At 42.3% G+C, this 21,098-nt stretch overlaps 1 protein-coding gene across 7 annotated transcripts in view; it reads left to right on the top strand.

The window, feature by feature from the left end:
* Positions 1 to 21,098, top strand: part of SGIP1 (SH3GL interacting endocytic adaptor 1) — a 213,008-nt gene that overhangs the window by 5,806 nt on the left and 186,104 nt on the right. For 4 of the 7 annotated variants that reach the window (XM_027618919.2, XM_035727226.1, XM_035727228.1 and 1 more), the window contains exon 2: positions 1,657 to 1,783. In XM_027618919.2, the coding sequence (XP_027474720.1) occupies positions 1,657 to 1,783 (127 nt within the window). Of the gene's footprint in view, positions 1 to 799; positions 1,155 to 1,236; positions 1,355 to 1,656; positions 1,784 to 21,098 lie in introns of those variants that run through there. The other 3 variants (XM_027618928.2, XM_027618939.2, XM_027618947.2) reach the window with 3 other exon arrangements.

Consider the following 21,098-nt stretch of genomic DNA (forward strand, 5'->3'; position numbering starts at 1 on the left):
TGTAATGCATCTTAACTTCTTAAAGTTATTTCATTTGATGCTCACAACTGGTCTGTGATGTTATGGCTTTTCTCCCAATCCTCCTGCTAGATTGTAGAGGGAGAAATGCCCCACTTCTGCTGTTGTCCCCTAGAGTTCTAAGGAGGACTTTCCCTCTTCTGATCTCTCCTCCCTTTCTTCCCTCCCATACGCAGCTGCCTGCTTCTTCCTTAGCTGTCAGAGCCTGCTTGAAAAGGAACCCAAGATCGCCGGACCCCAGGGCCTGAGGCCCTTCGAAAGGCTCCCGGGGTCCCTGGGGACAAGTCAGGGGACAGATTTTCAGCCCCTGCAGCCAGGGTGCCATAACCCTTTGCACTTGGGCAGCAGCCCGGCATCCAGATCCCATCCCTGGAAGCTACAAACCCCTGGGCTCCACCCACCCCTCCGGCCAGAACCCGGCACGCTCTCCTCCCTCCGGATTTCCACTGGGGTGCACGAATGGGCTGGAAGGCGGTTACAGATGCCGGAGGTGCCTTGCGAAAAACCGTGGTGTCCTCTAGAAGAACGTTGGTTTCCTCCAGGGCCTGCAGTTGGCGGCACAGCCCCGCTGCACCTGGGGAAGGAGGCGGCTCCAGCGTGCGGGGACCCGGGGAGGGCGGGGGGCGCGCGGCGGGCGCGGAGCGGGGACTGGAACGCTGAGCGCCGCGGGGTCGGGCCGGGGCGGGCGGCGCGTCCAGGCTGCCGCGGGAGCAGGCGGCGCGCACAGCTGTCCTCTGGCGGGCGAAGGCCTGGCCGCCCTGCCTGCTGCCGTCTCTCCCGCCTCCCGCCCCAGAAATTATCTCAAGCGTTGCCAGTTTGATTCCAGAGCCCCACTCGGGTGGGTTCTTTTGTTTCTTTGTTTTAATGACAGTTCCCAGCCCTTGAGCATGTCATGCGCGATTAATTCCCTGGCTCTGTTGAAGGCAGCTGGGATGAAATTTCTTCTGCATCATCCTTTTGGGGATAATTGCTTATGATGTGACGTCAGCCGGATTGATTTTTCTCTCTTGAAAGAGAGAGAGAGAGACTCACGGACGTGTGCGGAGGCCACAGACATTAACGTTTGGAATTCCTGCAGGGCAAAAGGAGACGGGAATGGGCGCTTAGAAGTGTGCGGCTAAGACCTCAGACTGCACGTAATTATTAACAAGTTTTTCTTTAAAAAAAGAAAGAAAGAAAAAAACACAACAATCCCCTCCGCAGCGAGCCACTTAGGTGCTCCTTTCATGCCCGAGTCCCCCGTTAAGGTGGCAGCGTCTGATAATTAATCTCGGGTACCCAGCCGCTGCAATAGGCTTAAGAGACGAAGAGGAGGGGCGGGGAAGTGCGTCACCAGGTGGGGAAGGGGCTGTGCGTTTGGTGACTAGCGGGAGGGGTGGGGGTGGAGGGGAATAGGGACGGAAAATAGGTTCTGTGTGCTCTCCCGGGGTATTGTGTCAGGAGATGCAGGCTGGCTACCATGTGACGCGGTCCAGAGCTGAAGGGATTGGCCGAGGCAGCGCAGGCGGTGCAGCTCGGCCGGCTTGCTGTTCCTCTCCCTTTCTCTCGCAGCATCTTCCTGGGAGCCTGTAGGTGAACCGGCACCAGGAGCATCCATGGCCTATCTTTGGGGTTAACACTTGTCTCATTTGGCTTCAGCAGTGGACAGAGCCGACCTCTCGGCAGCGGCGTTGCGAGGACTTGGCTGGGACCTGGAATCCTATCCTCCCGTATTTTTCAGACTCCTTGGAAATTAAGGAATGCAATTCTGCCACCATGATGGAAGGTAAGATGCTTTCTGCTGTGGTTGACTGGCTTCAGGCAAGGTTTGGGCAGAACAGCGTTGAAGAATGTGTGCAGCCTGTGTTTGGGGCTGGTCTAGAACCTGGTTGCCAGGATTTGCAAGCAGAAATGCTGCAGTTTGCTTGCAGCGGACCAGGGCTCAGACTAATGGAATCAAACCACAAGGCTGCTGTTTAGCTCAGAACCTACAGAGCTCCCAGCTCTTTTGAGAGGGGGAAAAAAATAAACCTCAAGTGCTTCCAGGGAGCCAGATAGAGCTAAGAAAGAGCTTGCAGAGCAAATAAGTTGGGAGAGAAGATAAGGTTTTCTGCTCTGGGTTCCTGGGACTACACTGATTAAACATTTACAATGGAAACTTGTTTCCTGAAATTGACATTAGATAGGGGAGGTCATTGACAGAGTTATCCATGCTGTCATTTTCAGTGAACTGTTTAAATTTTTTTTTAAATTCTTGGAAGATTTTTATCTCCGCAATTTACATCTTATTGGAGTGAGAGGTGCAGCAAATTTGGTCCATAAGCTATAGTTCCATGGGGATGTCATGCAACAGAATGAGCAATATGAGGAAAATATCTGGGCCTCTTAGCCCTGGATTCAGGGTCTTATCAGGTTAAAGAAAAAGGGATTTTGTGCTTCCTAAACGCATTCTCGTGTAATGATTCTTAGCCAAGCACCAAAGGATTACTTACTGATTACCTTTTTACATTCAATATTAAGTGTAAGAAGGAACTTTCCCTGGGGAGGTGTTGTTTAAACTATATTTTATTCTACTAAATTACCCTTCCATGCCTGAGATAATGACAGCCAAGATAGCCTCAAAAAAGCAGCAAGCTGATTAAGAAAGAAGCAGGCAGCCCTACCCTGGCTTTGATTTTGTTTTCATACTACAGGATGGTGCAAAACTCCTGGCCTTTCCCAAGATGACAGGCAGAAATTTGTCCCCAGCCTGGATTTCACAATGCAGAATCGAGTGCATAATGGGTCTCAAATCAGCCATGAAAATGGCAGAGAGGCCACCTCTTAAGCCAAGGTCTGTCCTACAGATTTTAAACATTCCTTAGAAATTTACCAAAATGGAATAAGAGGAGGATGGTTTCAAAAATCAGTGGTGTAGCCCACACTTATTTGGCAGAAATGAATTCTTTTTGCTCTCTCTGTCATCATGTCAAACATTGTTAATGTAATTTGGGGGAGTGAAGAATTCTACAGTCATGGCCTACAGATTTTAGAAAATAGCCTTAAAAGAGAAATTGGGTATCATTTTGTTATGGAGCCTGGTCTTGTTTGCAAAGGGCTCTCAAGCTAGTTCTTTAAAATACAGGTCTAAATAAACTGAGATTACTAACGCCCTAAGATTAAATCATTTTCACTAATTTAAAATGAATTTAATCTTTGAATAACAAGGGAAGACAAACAGAGAGTATTACTGATACACTTTTCAATTTAAACTCATGTGGATTACCCTCTTCAGAAAAAAAAACAAAAACAATCTTGTCTATAGAGGTACTATATTTCTCCAGCTAAATTTCATTTGTAACATTTCCTAAAAAGAAATCTGCATACACTCTGATTAGGTCTGAATCTTACACAGGGAAGTGGAAGCTCTTTCATTTTTACTTCTTCCCTTGCAAACTACAAAGTTAGTGTCTTTTTTGATATTTACGGATGCTCATGAACGACTCTCTTGGCAATCTCGTCTATTGTGCCATCCCGGAATGTCAGTCAGTTCAAAGCCTTCTGATAAGCTTATCTGAGCTGCCGAAACTGAAATAAGAACTGTAACAAAGACGTGTGTTGGAGCTGAATTAGCCCTATTGCTCTGCCAAATTCATCTAAGGAAGGATGTTATTTTAGCACTGTTTTGAATTAGAGGTGACACTATGGATGCAGTTGTCTTCCATCAGATGCCTGCAAAAGAAAATGGACAGGTGTTCCCATTGGCTTCAAAATTTTAATGAAACTAATCATTTCTACCTACCCATAGTTCCTACTTACATGGTTTTCAAGACTTATTATCTTAATGGTTCAGTGACCTTAGAAAGGCAGGTAGGAACCTTAACTAGAAATCAATTTGCCTATCAATAGCCTTGTAACTTAGTTGCCAGTCTTTCTGGCAATATATGTATCTTTCTGATAATTGCATCCCAGAATTTCACCTCTGAATTGCTCCTATTCTGAAGATGTGGCAGAGCAGTTATTATTTCTACTTAACTCACCCTGAGAGGAAGCTAGACTCTTCCATCTATCACAATAACCTTGGAAAGATAAGGAACCTCTTAAAAGAAACCCTAAAATCCCATCATGGAAGCCCTCTGCTGAAACAGCGGGCTCTGAGAATGTGTCACCCACCATGAAGATGGTTAAATGATGTCCCTCGACAACTAGTACATTCGCCCACACACATACACACAGTTACACACACATGCAGTACATTATTAAGGAAGGGAGAGAGCCTACATTTACATTGTATATATTTTGATATTCACCAAAGTGTTTTAGTCTGCTGCTCAAGAAAAGCATGGCCGTGGCAACTTTTCCAAGCTACTTCTCTACTCTGCGTAAAACAGAAGTAAACAAATACTCTTCAGAATGTCTCGTAGTTTAGTTTTGTGATCCTGTTTTGATGGAATGAGATACGGGCTCCTTTCATTTAATGCCTGTTAGAAATTCTGGTCATAGTTGAAGAATGTTACTACCTCCCCAGCATAGAAGGTAGTGAAGTAATTAGGCAGGGACCTCAGACATGTCACCAGTAGTTTGTGACTCCATGATTCCTTTCAAATATTTTTATTTAAAAACATGTATTTTAATTTGATATTGGATTAACTGATTCCTGCCGTCTTTATTTTTTGGCAGTGGTTGGTATGGAGTTGTGTCTTTCCTAAGGAATGCCCCATGATATGGAGCCTTCTGTGGTATGAATGGGAAGGGAGAGAGGGTGAGCAAAGGGAGTTATTTGCTAAAGGCACATATACTGGTTAAGCTTACAATGCAGTCTATGTGATTAGGGCAACGCTTCAAGGATTCTGTTATTTTCACATATTATTATTTAAGTTTGAAAATGCCATTTTAGCTACCCCTTCTAAGATAAGCTAAGCAAAGTCAGGGTTTCTTAGGACATCTGTGTGTTTGTAGGGCAGCCTGGGAAGTTTTCCCTTGTGTCGCAGAACTGTACCACAAGTTACTGTGCTTTCAGTTCCATAGCCAGGCTCTTCGGTACTGTCTTAGAAGGAGAAGTTTCAACCAATGGCTTCATCCTATATAATAATTTTTTAAAATTAACAAGTACATTGTTATGGGTTTACTGGATATAATTGTAATGTATAGGGTGATTGAATAAATTTTATTATATTTACTATTCATGATGACCTGTAAATAAGTGTATTCTGCATGCAGTCCTTTTGCAGTACTTTCTTGAAATTGCAAAAATAAAAAATAATATTTTGAGGCAGAAAAATGGCAGAAAGGAATTTGAACCCAAGTTCGTGTTTCTTTTTTTTAGTCAATTCAAGTTCTTATAAATAGTATAAACCAAATTGGAGTCCTTTATTATGTCATATATCTATTGCTTCCTTCAATTTTAGAGGAAAAACAATGAACCAGCATAGTCATCTAGAATGTTTTGCATTAGCATATTTACCTCAGAAGACATAATTACATGTTTTTCCTGAACTCTGATAAGTGGAGGTGAGAATTTTCTGGACCCAAGTTCATTTAACAATAAAGCTCATATTTTTGATCCCTCATAACATCTTTTTTTTTAGGATCTTATAATAGGAACCTTTTTAAAATTTGTATCAAGGTGGGCATCTTAACCTAATTGAGAACTAGGACTTGGTTTCCTGGGTGGCATATTCTGTCTGTCTCTCTCTCTTTCAGATATGGATACCCACACAACCATGCCTTTTATTTTAATTCCTTGTTAATGCCTTTCGTCTCCAGGATTATTATTTAGACAATTTTGAATAATTCTAGCTTAACTGAGCTTTTGTTGTTGTAATGAACCTTATAATAGTAAAGATTTTTTGTCCTATCAAGAACTAGAGTTTTATTTACTTGGAAAATTCTTTGATCTGATCAAAAAGGAACAAAGCATTTTGAAGCTGGAACTGTTCATTTTCTAGTTAACTAAGAAGTCTTAAAGAGGATGCTTCTAACTTCCCAGAAAGAGTGAAGTTATTTTGGAAAACCTTAAGCATGCATATGAGATTCTAATGCATGGGTCATCCGTTATGTAATTTTTCTCCTTCCTCAAGGCTCTGTGTCAGAAATAGCCTTCTTATATATGTAAGTTCCCATACAATTCCATGGGTCAACACTTTAAATCTCTAAAGAAGAATATGCAATCTTAAAAAATTATCTTAGATAAACCATTCTAGAAGACTCTGGATAATTCTTTCTGTTGGATTTGGCATATACATTATCCATGTTTCAAAAAAACAAATTGCAGGAAGTCACCAACTCACAGTTTTTATGTTCCTGAAAGTTTATGAATTGCTCACTTGAAACAAGTTTGCCCATAGGAATAATGATATATATGATGATTAGATTCTCACACTAGTCATTCAAAGGCTATAAACCCATTATCAAGTTGAAATACCAAATATTTGCAATGAAATGTGTGAAGAACAGGACAGGTGGTGGTAAGTAGCCAGAAGAGAACAATGGACTTAAATGTGTTTTCAATGTTAAATGTTGCTATTTGTGAAAAGGAAGGTTTAATTAGAAGATAGTGAGGATATGGAGAGACAATTTGAAGAGAGTTTTTAGGTATATTTCCAGAAGTTTTAGAGACTTCTGACACTGGATTTTCAATTATGTTCCACTTTACTTCTATACTCGCAGATTACCCTTTCTCAATGCAGTTTCATCATATGTATTACTTTTAAACTGTGATTACTTTCATTATGTAAACTCACAAATGGAATTAATAAAGGGAGAGAGAATTTACTGAGATGACGGTACAGGAGTTGGAAGGGAGAAAATGTTTAAGGGATTCAAATGGATTTGGGCTAATGTGTCTGACGAAGTCCCCGAGGAGTAATGAACTGAGTAAGGAAGAGATCAGAGACAGACCAGAACTCAGGGGCATGAGAACGGCAGGATATACTTGAGGAGAAAGTGAGGCGTGTGACAGAGGTGTTGGGGCTAACCGGTTTCTATGCTGACTACCAAATATTTCCACGGGCCCAGGATGGTTTGCTTACCTGGGAGAGAGCTACTGGGGATGGAGGTCAGGCTCCATCTGCGAGGGGTCAGTCTCCACTCTTGGAACGTGTATGCCATTTAACTGTATCCACTGCCAGTCTCAGAGTGTTTAGGACAGATACTTTCTTGCCTTGGGGCTTTTGCTCCACAATTTTATCAATTCATGGAGTGACTGATTTTCCTGTGGTCCCAGCAAAACCGCCACCTCCTCAGGAGGACTTCCCTAACCTCTTGGCATCCCAGGCTCTCGAACACACACCTTGGGCCCCCAAGTACGTCCCAATCCACCCTCACTCCTCAGAGATGTATTTGTGATTCATGGTTGTTCAGTGGTGCATGGGCTGAATTTCTCACTCAGAGCTCAGCTCCACCAGGACAGGAATCTGGTTTATCCTATTCACCTCTTCATCCTTAGTTCTTGACACACTGTGGACGCTTAGTATGTTTATTCATTGGAGAAGTGAGGAAAACCAGATATAAATGACTCCGATGACTTCATGTGGTACACTGTAAGGTGTTACTGGGCACATTATAGTTGATGTAGGAAAAATAAATGCTCAAATTTTTGTTCTTGCTGGAAAATAAACAAGAAATAATTAAGAAAAAACAATGTGTTATGGAGTGGGATATTGTGATATACAGAAAATACATTTTGAGAAACAAAAGAAAAAAAATGGTCCATTTGAAAATGCGTGTTTGGGCTTGAATCATTTTGATGAATAGCTCCAAAGAAATGATTTTATAATGGAAAGAGATGAGTGACAGCACAGCCATTCAAAGAAGTTCCCAGAAAATCCCATGAGCAGTGCTGTCAATACTCTGTGCATATTTTTCCTTTTCTCTCTCCCTTTCTGCTTTCCTTGATTTCTGCCTTTCCTGTCTCTACTTCCCTCTTTCTCCCACCCCATCTTTCTCTCCTGGGGCTCTCTTTCCTTTTCTCTGGGTTATGACCAGATCTGAAAACACTGTCTTCTAGAGGTAGAGTTTGACTTGGAATCTGGCAAAGTATTTTTAAATGAATAAATGAATGCCGGTGAGTGTGACGGTGTACAATGTCTTTGTGCAATGTGATGGTAAATGAGGTTTTTGCCAAATTATTCGTGATCAGAGAACTCATTAGTCTTAGAAGCTCAGTATGTTCGCTGAATTCGTGTAGTTTGGATTTTTTCTGTAGAAGGAGCATGGACCCAGAAGTCAGACTTAGGTTTGAGTCTAAGTGTTGTGACTGCTTGGCTGTGTGCCTTTTGAGAAGGTTACTTTACCTTCCTGGGTTTCTGTTTCCTTGCAAACAAAATGAGAGAATTGATCTGCCTACCTCTAGAGCTTCTAGCTTTAAGAGTCTCTGGCATTCACTGAGTGGTTGGGATTCCCCAGACTTACTCTCTCCAAGGTTTAAATTGAATGATTGAGTCCTTTTCCTCCCATTTCAAAATGTACTTGTCCCTAACACAAAAATAATTCAAATGTATTACTCTCTGCCTTTCATTGATTACTCTTCCTCTGCTGTTCTTTGGCATAGATGCCATGTTCGTTTTGCCCCTTTTCAGTATTGGAAGACAAAAGTGCAGTTATGCCACTCTCATCCCTAGTCTCTATAGCATAGACCTGTCCATGTATTCATCAGAAATTGCATGAATTGTATGAATGCATACTAGATGTTCGGCCTTGTTCTACATGCTAGAGGTTCAATTAGTGAACAACAGATACAAATTCCTGCCTATATGGAGCTTCCTATTTGGTACAGGAGAGATGGAAAAATAAAATGGAACACAGAGTACATTCAATGGGGACCAGAACTTTGGAGAAGAATCGAGTGGAGAAAGGGGACTAGAGGAAATTGTGGAAGAGAGGAAGGAGTGGGGTCGATGGGGTTGTGATCGTAAAGAAGGCGGTAATGGATGGCCTCATTGAGCAAAGACTTGAAGGAGGGGAGGGAGTGAGCAGCAATGTAATTATTTGGAGGAAGAATCCAAAAAGGGGGGAGAAAGAGCATGTGCAGAGGCTCAGAACATGGGCAGAGCGCAAAGATGTCAGTGCTTCTGGACAAAAGGATAGGGGGATGTTCAAGAGAGGGGCTCCGAGGTAACAGATACGCAGACACCTGTGAATCTTCAGTGGTAGGAAATCCAGTTTCCTTTTGCATTCGTCAGTTAGCCTGAGCCTGTGTTGTCCACGTGTCTAGTGGCTGGTGGGCATTGAGAAGCCTGGCATTCTGAAACTGGTTCTGTGGTGCCTCTTGGACTCATTCTTTCCATGTATTTAAGTAGATGGATAAATACCACGCTCTTACCTTAGCTTGTAGTTCCAAGCCTGGATTTAGAGCTGAGTGTTCAACTACAATTTGAAGCTTGAACATTTCCACACAAGAGAAATGGCCCCGTGATAAGGGTGACTCCAGAATCAGAATTACACATCAATACACGAATGTTTTGACTAGGTACAAGAGACCTTCATTTTTATTTTTTGTTCACATCAACTTCTTGTCTTGTGCATCGGGACTGGTATTTTAGAATTTTTAAAAAGGACCATGCAGAGTGACTCATGTTACCTATTTTTAACAGGCAGCATAATGAGTAAAATATTGTGCTCAGTTAGGACATCGCCATAAGATTGTGTGACATTTGCACACACTTCAAACTTTCCAAAATGCTTCATTTATTCAACCGGTACATCAGAGGTTTTTCCTCAGTCTCAGGTATCCTAGGCACTGTGAATATGACAGGGGAAAAAAGGCAGCTGTGGTCTCTGTCCTCAGAAGCGTAGAGTCTAGTACATGTTACCACACACTTATGTGCATTTGCATTTTGTTCTTACATCCTCTCTGTGGGGTGGAAAGAATAAATTTACTATCTTTCTTTCAAACAGGAGAAAAGTAGGGCCCAGGGAGGTTAAGTGACTTGCTCAAGGTGACCATCTTACCAAGTGGCAGAACCAGCATTGATTAACCACATTTGACTCCCAGTCAAGTGCTCTTTATTTGTATAATTGTGTAACCAGAAAGTCCTGCTCGTGTCTGAAATTGTTTGGCCTGGGTCTCTGGCTGACAAGCAAACAACAGATTGACTAGATTGGACATAGTATTTCAAAAGCTTTGTTCAGTACTAAGCAAAGTGATTTTATTAACAGATTAGGACCCTTCAGATCAGCCATCAGCTTGAAGAAGGCCACCTAACACAGAAGTGGGCTCCTCTCAGTGGCACTCACTGGTTTCCCAGAATTTTATGATGCGGAGGGGCATGTGATATCAATCAGCCAGTGGACTCTAAACTTTCACAGCTTACCCTCTACACAATGTTTTATCAAAAAACCTGGCTCCCACTATGAACAAAAGCCCTCTCTCCCTCAGAAGGACAGCTCGGTGTTCACTGACATTCTGTGAAAGCTTTGGCCATTATCAGGAAAACATGATGGTGTGTGCTACCATTGAAGATTAACCAATCTAGCCCAACCTCGTTTTACCGTTGAGCCAACCAAAGCCAGATGAAATAACTTACCCAAGGGTTTTTACTCTCTCCGTAAGGGGACAAGTCAAAGTTTATTTTAGTAACGATTCCAAAAATGTGAATAGACGAAGACTTGGAACCCGCAGTGTCTTTCACGTTCAAAGGTGCTGAGACTGGTTGGGTGACTGCCCAAAGACACACAAATGAATGTGTCCCCAGGGTCCAGCGCTGCACTCAGTCCACACACAATGTGGCCATTTATATCTCTCTCCTGCGCTTCCATGGCTCATGCGTCTGCTGGCAGTGCGTCAGCGCTGTGTGTGGGGTACAGCTAGGACTTGAAGGAGCTGGATCTCCTGCCTAGCTCTATGACCTTGAGTGAATTCTGGGACTGCCGTGGCCTCAGCATCCCCATTGGTAATGTACGAATGATGCTGGCTTTCTATGCCGTAGAGTGAGTCGTGATGAAGATCAAATGAGAGAATAAATAGGGAAACATCTGAAGAAGTGTGGTGCACATGCCATTGATTTTCTCAGATCGCTCTCTCTCAGTTTGATGGTTACATGTGGTTTCTTAGCATTCAGTGACTATGCATTACTGCTTGCTATTTGACTTGTCAAGTAGATTATTGCTGTATCTCTTCTGCAGCGAGGCCTACAGATTTCTCTCCTCCCTTCCCCATATTGTTAATCACTAGCATATTCTATCATCCTTGATTCTCAATGTCCCTGGGCTACAACTACCCCTTTCTTGACCTTGGAAGGCATCACTAGTCAGTCTTAACCATCATGCTCTCTGGCCTCGGCATCTGTCTCAACGTCATATTCCAGGCCACCTCTGCTAGTTGTTTGGAATTGGCACATGGGATGATATCACATTGCTTTCCCTACCATGGGCAGTTTTCCGAAGTTGAAAAACAATGAGCAAAACTGGGATGTAGGTGGTCTCCTTTACAAAGTCCCTTAGTGTATCACAGAAAAATGGCATGTGAAAAATTGCTCACAGCACTAGGGTTGGTAGCAATGGTAGAGAATGGTCTGTAAGCCCTATAACAGGGAGGACCCTTCTCCTGTACTGTAGGCTTTAACCACCAAGTTTTTCTTAGCCTCCTTGTGCCTCCAATTCAAAGAACTGTGTCTACCAGGTAGCCAAGCCCCAGTCCGTGCTTGGATTCATTCCTCCATCTCTCCTTCCTGCTCGCCTCACAGCAGTAGGTCCTTTAGAGCTATAGATTATCCTTCCGAAAAGATCTTGGCTCTGTTCTCTCCCTTTCATCCTCTGCTACCACACCTGATCAGACTTTGCTGCTTCCCATCCATGCTCCTCAGAGCCATCAAAGACATCACTTTCCCTACCTGCCTTTGATTGTTCCCATGCTTCTAAGATGAAGTGCAAATGCCTTAGCATGGGGTGTAACACTTTCACACAGGGGCCGCCTTATCCGCTCAGATCCCACTGCGCCAGCCAGACAGGAGCTCCTTGCCCGTTTCTTTCCTTTGTACATGCTATTCCTTCCCTTATCTGTGTGGTCACAGTCTGTTCTGATCATTCAAGGTCAAACAGAAGTGCCCCTCTTCAATGAAGCCTCCCCACGTTCTCCACGTTGAAAGTGAGGTGCTCCCTGAGCTCACTTAGCTCTCAGTTCTTGCCCTCCTAAGGCCACATATCAGAAGATTTAAGAGCACTGGCTTTGGAGTTAGACTGATCTAGGTTAAATCTCATGTATGTGACCTTGGGAAGCTAGTGCACCTGCTTCCTCATCTAGAAGATGGAAGTGATAATAACAATAACTTTCTCATGGGTAATTTAATCATGTGAGGTTGTAAGGATTAAATCAACAGTGTGTTCTTCAGAGATACAGAACCAATAGGTTAAGAAGGAGACAGACAGAGAGAGAGAGAGAGAATGAGAGAGAGAGAGAAGGACAGAGGGAGAGGGCGAGGGTCAGGGAGAGGGGAAGGAAGAGGGTGAGGAAGAGGGAAAGAGAGAGAGAGAGGGAGAGAAAGAGATATTTCTAAGGAACTGGTTCACTTGATGGTGGGGACTGGCAGGCAAGTCTAGAAGCCATAGCGCAGACTGGCAGGTAGGGGTTGATGATGCAGTCTTGAGGTAAAGTGTTACGTTCTCAATAAATCTTAGCTGCCATTTTCCATTTATATACCTACTTTGTTTGCTCCTCCGCCAAGAACCAAGGACTCTGCCAGAGCAGGCACCGTGTCTCACTCAATTTTGTATTCCCAAAGTGTGGCATGTGTAAGTATTCATTAAAAAGTGAGCAAATGAATGAATGCTGTTGAGAGAGCACAACTTTTTGGGAAGATGCAAGCCACTCAGTGTATGGTTATCGTGAGAATTATGTGAGTTAATATATGCAAAATATTGAGAAGAGTATTTGGTTCCTAGCAAAGGCTACTCTGCTGGGAACATTGAAGGCTCCAGTATGGTTCCCGGATGCCAGGCAGTAGCCAGGATTGCGCGCCCTCTCCTCTCCCCAGAGAACCCATCTGCTGCGTAGGATCAATTTGGCTGAGAGCCACACTCTGGTTCAGGAGCGTGCAGTTAATCTAGTATCTCACCACAGTCTGCCTGACTACTTTCATTGTTTTGCTCTCATTTTAAGAGAGACCGGGTTTCATTGTAGAAAACTCAGAAAATAGGAAGATACAAAGGAGAAACTGAAATCACCAATTATCTCATTATTATGAAATAACTAACCACTGCGACAATTTGTTGAGTGTAGAACATGGACTTTGGGGACAATCTGAAGCCCTTCAAGCCTTAGCACTATTAGCAGTAAAGGGGGTGAAATAACACCTTCCACATAAGATTGTAGGGAAATTAAATAAGAGAATGTATGGACTTCAGTTGGCACTTACCTGGCATAGTAGGTAAGCACTCAATGAATGCTAGCTCTTAATAGCTTTACAGGCAAAATAAATATTTATGTCAAAGAACCCAATTTGATCTGTGCATATGTATACACACATGTGTGTGTATCCACACACAGACACTCACGGCTTTTTCACTTGACATTAGATTGGAACCACTGTCCTAGGCAGTGTGTGTATTTGTTAAGAGCAGAGGATCTGGAGACACACTTCCCAGATGCAAACCTTGACCCCTCTACACTTGCCAACTGTGTAAGTTTAGGCAAATTATTTAACCCCTTTGTACTTTTTTTTTTCTTCTGTATAGGATAATCCCTATTGGAAAAGGTTATTATAGGGATTAAATGAGCTTAACATATTATATACAGTTAGTATTATTTTTATAGTATATATTATATTTATATAAATGTGACATATAATGTACATAAAAAACAGTATTTGGCACAGAGTAAATGCTCAGTCAAGAAATGTTAGCTATCGTTATCATCCTCCTGAAATAGTCTCCACAGCATTATTCCTACTGGTTGTAGAATATTCCATTGCATTGTCATTTATGTCACTACTCCCCTGTTGCCAGATATTGAGACTGTTAGCTGGAGCTTGGTTTGTATACTGAGCTAGAATGGCTCATGTTAATGAGTCACGTGGTGTGTCATGAAGTCTTTGTTCTCTTTTAATAAGATAGCTGGGTGAGGTGGTAGGAGTTCTGCTTTGGGTTCTAGTCCTGACACCGTTCCAGCCAGCTGAGAGACTTTGGACAAGCTGTTTAACATTGGGAAAAGAAAGCAAAGTAGTAGAAAGAGAAACTGATTTTAATTCAAAAAATTCTAACATCTCCCAGCACCATTCTTTATTAGCTATGAGGATGAGGCCAAGAATTTGCCAGGTGGGTGGGAATTGATTTTTTTGTGTGTCCTCTTGGAAGGTCCTGGCTGTGTATTTTGGGCAAGTCACCATCTCTTCTATTTTGTCATCTGTGGAATGGCAAATGAGCTTTCCTGCTTTTCTCGCTTGGTGGTAAATATCAAAGCACAAAATATATGTGAAAATATTTTTAAAGCAGTAAATTTATATATAAACATAATGTAGCATTAGGGCTGTTGTTACATTTAGTATCTTGGAAACTGTTTTCAAGCAAAGGTTGGGTTAAATAATTTTGAAGTGGCTAACTAGTTTTAAAATTCTGTGCTGTGGGGAGTGCCTGGGTGGAGCAGTCAGTTAAGCATCTGCCTTCGGCTCAGGTTGTGGCCCTGGGGTCCTGGGATTGAGTCCCTGCTCAGCAGGCAGCCTGCTTCTGCCTCTCCTTCTGAGTCTAGTTACGGGACCCCCACTCCTGTTCTCTCTCTCTCTGTCAAATAAATAAAATCTTTAAGAAAATAAAATAAAATTCTGTGCTCTACTACAAGGGTTTCAGGATGTAACCCTACTACAGTTAACTTCTCTCCCCATACCTTCCACCTCTGATGCATACAAATGATTTTCTTTATTCCTGGATACCGGGCAAAGAATACCTTCCCTCATTTGAGGAAATATTTATTTGAATGGGAAATGCTACATAAAATTTTGTGAAACCAGGTGAAAATATTGTTTCTAATAATTAATATGTAGTGGGACAATTTAAAATGCACTTTATAGTGTGTTCAAATGAAATCTATCTTGGCCTATTTACAAACACAAACATTGTTCTGTATGTGATCTCAGCAAGGTCTAATCCATGCAACCTACTTGCCAAATCAAATTATTTAATCTGGCTTTCTTCTCTTGAGTTTTCCACTGTCTTCTATCTTTGTGGTACCCACCTCACGTGGGCAGATTGAAGAACAGAGTTTGTTGCTCTCTCTCGATGAATTTTGACAAAGATACCAAGGAAATTTTCTAGTGGCAGTGGAATGCTGTGAGCTAGCCATGGTTCTAAGCGTGGGATACAAGGGAGCAAAACACAGAGAGCCCTTGCTCTGCTGGAGCTTGCATCCGACTATGAGGAGACAAGACTCACAAACCAAATGAATAAACAAAATAATTTCAGATGGTGGTGAAGTCCAAGAAAAACAAAGAATCACTTGGAAAAGAGTGGGGGAGTCAAAGCTGCTTTCGGTGGGGGGGGTCAAAGCTGCTTTCGGTGGTCAGGAAAGGCATTGCAGCTGAAACTTCACAACATGACATGTCAAGATCTGGGAGTGGAGCATTTCAGCAGTGAGCACTGCAGGACTCAACAGCTGCTGAGGACTTGGGAAGCTCACGGAACAAAAGAAAAGCCATTGTGGTTGGAGACCAGTGAAGGGAGGGGATGGAAACAGGAGAGAAGGAAGACAAGATTCAGATCAGGCAGGGCTATGGGAGCCATGGAGATGGATCTGGAATTGATTGAGAGGCAGTGGAAAGCCACTGGAGGGGTTTAAGGAGAAGGTCACATTTCCATTTCATCTTTAAACAATTACTTTGGATGTTGGATGGACTGGAGTAGCTACAGATGGCCTTTTGGGTTTTTTTTTTTTTTTTTTTTCTGTTGTTGTTTTGAGAGATTGTCTTGAATCTGTCTTTGAGTAATAAATACTCTGACTTTATTTAAATGCTATGTTTATTTTCAAGAAAGCTAAGAGAGATTGGAAGGGATTCTGGTAGCCTTCCCCAAAGCCATTCAGCACTGTCACTGCTGAGGTCTGAGGGCTCAGGTGATGGTTTAATTCAGCTATTGAATAAACTCTTTCTCTAACCCAAATCGTTCTGATAGTAGATTTTTTCAGAGTCATGTTGACAGGTAAAAAAGATGTAGATCTTAGAGTATATCATGTGCTTTTTTTTTCATGTACTTGTTTTTAAATGGCTTTGAAGCACTTCAATTATTTGATAGTCATTTTGATACTGAATCTGTTAGTTTATTAGGCTGGCTTTCATCACTGAAGCTCTTTCCCTCTAAGTCAGATCGGAAAGATAGAAGTGCTTAAGAGATCTTACTGTTGATGGAGCTTGACCTCTCTGTGTTCCATTTTTCTCCACCAGTGTTTCCATTAAAACCTCTTGTGTCCTGGCTAAATTTCATTGATGGAGATCCCTACTGTCTCCCGTAACTAGACTCACCTGTGCACGCCTCCGACTCTGTAGCTCCTCTCCTCCTACTTTCAGGGGCTGAAACTGTCTCTGCTCTGAAATGTATTTGTAACCCAGAGGAAAATACATGAAGCTTCCTGTAGCTGGGACTTGTTCCTGTTCCAATCTTCTTTATACTTAAGGGCTCGGTTTTTCTTTTCTAGTTACTTACATGATATGGCAGGTAAGTGCACAGCCTTAGAAGTCAAAACAGACCTGGATTCAAATCCTGCCTCTGCAACTTACTGGCCATGTGTCTTTGGGCAAGCCTGAACTTCATGTTGTCTTTCTTCCTTCCTTCCTTCCCTCCCTCTTTCTCTCCCTCCCTCCCTCCTTCTGTCCTTCCTTCCTCCCTCCCAGCCTTTTCCCCTACCCCCTCCCTCCCTCTCTCTCTCTCTCTTATTTCTTAGCTTTTTAATCTATCACAATTTACAAGATTTTCAGCAAGTGTTTATTAAAGCTCCAAACATTATGCTAGGTGCTAGGTGCTTAGGTAAGTAACAAGAACGCAAGCCTTGTGGAGCTTACAGTATGGTGGCAAAGACATTAAATTAATCAAGATAACTAAATGATTATAAGTGAGCAAAATGCTATAAAGGAAGCACTGAATTCTCAAAGAGCTTTTTAACTATGGGACCAAACCTGGTCAGATGAGGGTGAGTCAGAGTTGTTGCAAGCATCACATGACTTTTTGCTCTTGACATAACAGTACTCCTGCCTTATCTGTGGGTTCGCTTTGGTGGGTTTCAGTTACCCATGGTCAACCAGTCAACAGATGATCCTCCTGCTGACCTTCAGAAGGTCAATAGTAGCCTAACGCTAAGTCTCACCGCCTGTCATGCATCTCGCTTCACCTCCTCACGTAGGCATTTTATCATCTCACATCATCCCAAGAAGAGTGAGTATTATACAATAAGATATTGTGTGAGAGAGAGAGAGACGGCATTCACATAACTTTGATTACAGTATATTCTTATAATTGTTCTATTGTATTATTATTGTTGCTAATCTCTTACTGGGCCTATTTTATAAAGTTTATCATAGGCATATATGTATATGAAAAAGCAGTATTTATAGGGTTTGGTACTATCTGTAGTTTCAGGCATGCACTGGGGTTTTTGGAAGGTATCCCCCATGGAGAAAGGGGGACTCCTGTACGACCTTTGTATTCACTCGATCATAACTATGGTTATTTTTATTATTAGCATTACTGTTGTCACTGTTAATATTGCACACACCCTGGGCCTGTATATACGGGTTTCCGTGAGCTTTCCCAGAACTTGTTACATGGTTGCTCCAAAAATGTCGATCGACTGTGTTCATGGTGACTTGCCTAGAACTGTCTGCATCTGTGTTCCCTGACTCCTGCCATCTTACTTCGTTTCTGCCCTGGTATCTGAGTAGTTTCTGGGGTTAGCCACGCAGAGTTTGGGTACCATCCATGCCTTGGCTCTCCCTGATTCCTTAGAAAGCTCCTGATCTTATTGCTCTATCTCCTAAATGAATGCCAACCAAATCCCAACATGACAACTGCTGTGTCGCCGTGCTGTGCTAGGCTTCTGGACGAGTGAGACTTTCAGAAAAGTTTCTGAAAGAAAAGACAGTGCCTCCCTCTCTCTCTCCTGAAGCCCTGTAAAGAGCCCATTGCTACACCCACTCTGCACTATAAGCACCTGTTTTGGCTGAATTATGAGCCTGAAGGGTATTTCTTCCTGTTAGTTTTCCAGACAATGTTTTGTTATTTATTCACCACTGACCTAGAGGCGAGGCTGTAATAATCTGCAGACTTTTCCATTCCTCCTTACCAAAGCCTATGATAATATGTTTTTCAAATTTTGATATTGTCAGCACATATGTGATACATACATCTGTGCATGGTCAACTCCCAATTTTCCCAGCTGATCGGTGAGAGGGATAGCTCTTTATGGTCATTATCTCTGAATCACCTCTTCTACTGGAGTGGCTCATCACTGATTTTAGTTCTTCCTTTTCTTTCTATTCTCGAGTTAGACCTTACTAATAGGTATCTGCTCTGTAACTTACCAAAAGATGGCTGCCCCAGGACAACACTCGATCTCTGGATATTGCGTCATAAGAAATACTAAGAATAACATTATCCCTGAAATGCTCCATAATTTCTCTTAACGAGTAGGTACAACTATACTGCCCTCCCCGGGAGGAGGAACTGTTCAAGTAGAGCTCAGATTTGTTAATATAAAAATATTAATGTAAAAATAGTATTAATAAAAAATACCATTTCTTGAGTTCCTGCTATGTGCCGGAAACTGTTCTTATATTTTCTATAGGCATTTGTCCCATTTAATCTTCACAGCAATTCTATGGGGCTCTACTATGATAATTATCTCCATTATATAAATGAAAAAGCTGAGAATCAGGGAGTTTTTGACTTGCCCAAATATTTAGAATTTGTACGCTGATCTCTCTGACTCCCAAACTTGTGAACCACTGAATAATATTGTCTTTCCCACTTTACCTTTGAGAAGTTATATTTCATATATTCCCAGGTAAGGGCAAAACAGTGGCATCATCTGCACCACAACAATTGAGAGTTTACAATAAGTAATGTTGTTACAGTGTGCTTACCTCTTTCTTCTCACCATACAAAAATTAAATTTGAGGAGATTCCTGTCCAGTTCCTATAATACTATTAAGCATCCATAATACCTCACATATAAACTTCTGGCTAATAAAAAAAAAAATGAGTAGGTAATTACAGAAGTAATAAAACTATTATCCAGAATATCTTTGTTCTGATTATTTTTAATCCAGTTGGCTTACAGTTTCTCACATTTTACTTTATAGGCTTTATAGGTTTATAGGTTTCTATGGCACTGTGTGTTAAAGCAAACTTTAATAAACTACACTGGATATTTCAGAGAAATTTGCAAAGCTATCTTTGGTACTTATATGCACTTCTCCCGTGCTAGGGTGAGAAATCTATTTCCTCTTCTTGCTTAACAATCCCCTGAGCACATCTCCTAGTTTCAGTTATCATAGATTTTTTTTATTTTATAGCAATATCAGAGGCAATTCAATCATCAGTTGACCTTTGTTTAATATGAGAAATAAAGTCATTTTGACTGTGTGGCTTGGAAAAGTTTATAGTTCCCAATTCTGTATTAATAGCTCCATTGTAGCTAAGGCTTAATGCTGCCTTTGATTGTAATATTTCTAACAGATGCTCAGTCCTCAATAACTATAACAAAATGCATATTTTAGGAACGTGTAAAAATATGCAGATCATCTCCAAGTTTATTTATGAACTCGAAACAGTGTTTTTATGCTGTTTACTTTGCAATAAATTCAAGCACAGCCCTTGGTATCACCTTTTTACCTGTGCTCTGTTTTTCTTGTTGTCCTCACAAGTTCTTCAACTGAAGCAGAAAAAACAGCAGGAGAGATGAACCCCATATATAAGGCACACGCATCCAAAGTGTGCAAAAGTCCAAGACCCTGTAGATTCTCTGCGGGCAAAACTGGCCCATAGAGAAGTGGGCCGGTCACCTGAGAAGGGTAGTACTGCTGGTCATTATTACTGCCGTGTGTAATGTCTGAGTGTGCTGGGCTCCAAGTGAAGGCTGTACAAACGTATCACCTGTCTCTCACCGTAACCCTATCAAGGTTATTCTTAATCCCATTTGATAAATAAGGAAAATGAGGCCCAAGGTTACATGCACAACTAGGAAGTGGCAGAGCAGGATGGAACCACCGAGTGTCCGATCCCATCATCTCTGAGCCCCCGTGTTTAGTGACTACCACCCATCATCCTGGACCAGTCGGGGCAGCTGGGTTGGTGAGGCTCTTGTCCAGTGTCAAGAGCAGCTGAAGACGTCACACGGGACCTCTTGCTCACCGCTCATCACCCCGTCTGAGCACTTGAGTGTGCCTTTTATACTGGCTATGTATTGTTAAGAGCCTTTACAGACTTCATCGAGCTCATTTAGCAGCACAGCTTCCCGGGCCCTGCTTGTCTGGGTTCCTCCGCTGGGTGCTTTTCTGCACAGTGTGCGATTTTGCACTGTTCCACTGCTCCCTCTTCTCTCCTCTTTCCTTGTTCCTCTTAATGTGGTTTGCACCATGCTGCTGCTTTCTGTGTTTTCGTCCCAAGCTCTCTGCTCTTCACGCTCCCCTCCCTCCATCAGACTGGGTAGCATAGAGCAGCATCAATGAGGCGGTGGGCAGCCTTTTGAGCTAGGCCACTTGGGTCAAATTCGGACCCCTCTCACTTATTAGCGCTGCAGTCTTGGCTCATTTACTTCTCTGAGCCTCTGTTTGCTGTTTTCTCAGTTCTAAAAAATCAATATTACGATACTAATACCTATCTCAGAGAGTTATGATGATGAGGAATGAATAAGCTGACGCATATAGAAAGCTCAGTCTATCTAGTGCCTGGTACATAGTAATTGCTCATCTAAACATCCCCCTCCGTTTTGTTTTGTACTTACATTTGCATTATAGTAAGTCATTTATGTCAGGAAACCCCATCATTTGTCGGAGGGCGAAATGACTTCAACCACACAGGGAAAACCCTTCCCCCAGGAAGAAATCAAAACGAGTTCTCCCTTTAAGATGCTTCCCATTCCGTCGTTGTCAAGTTCACTTTGGCCACAACACCAGTTGGCCGCCTGCCACCGGGGCCTCAGAGACCAA

Source organism: Zalophus californianus, chromosome 4, assembly GCF_009762305.2.
Source record: "Zalophus californianus isolate mZalCal1 chromosome 4, mZalCal1.pri.v2, whole genome shotgun sequence".
NCBI classification, from domain to species: Eukaryota; Metazoa; Chordata; class Mammalia; order Carnivora; family Otariidae; genus Zalophus; species Zalophus californianus.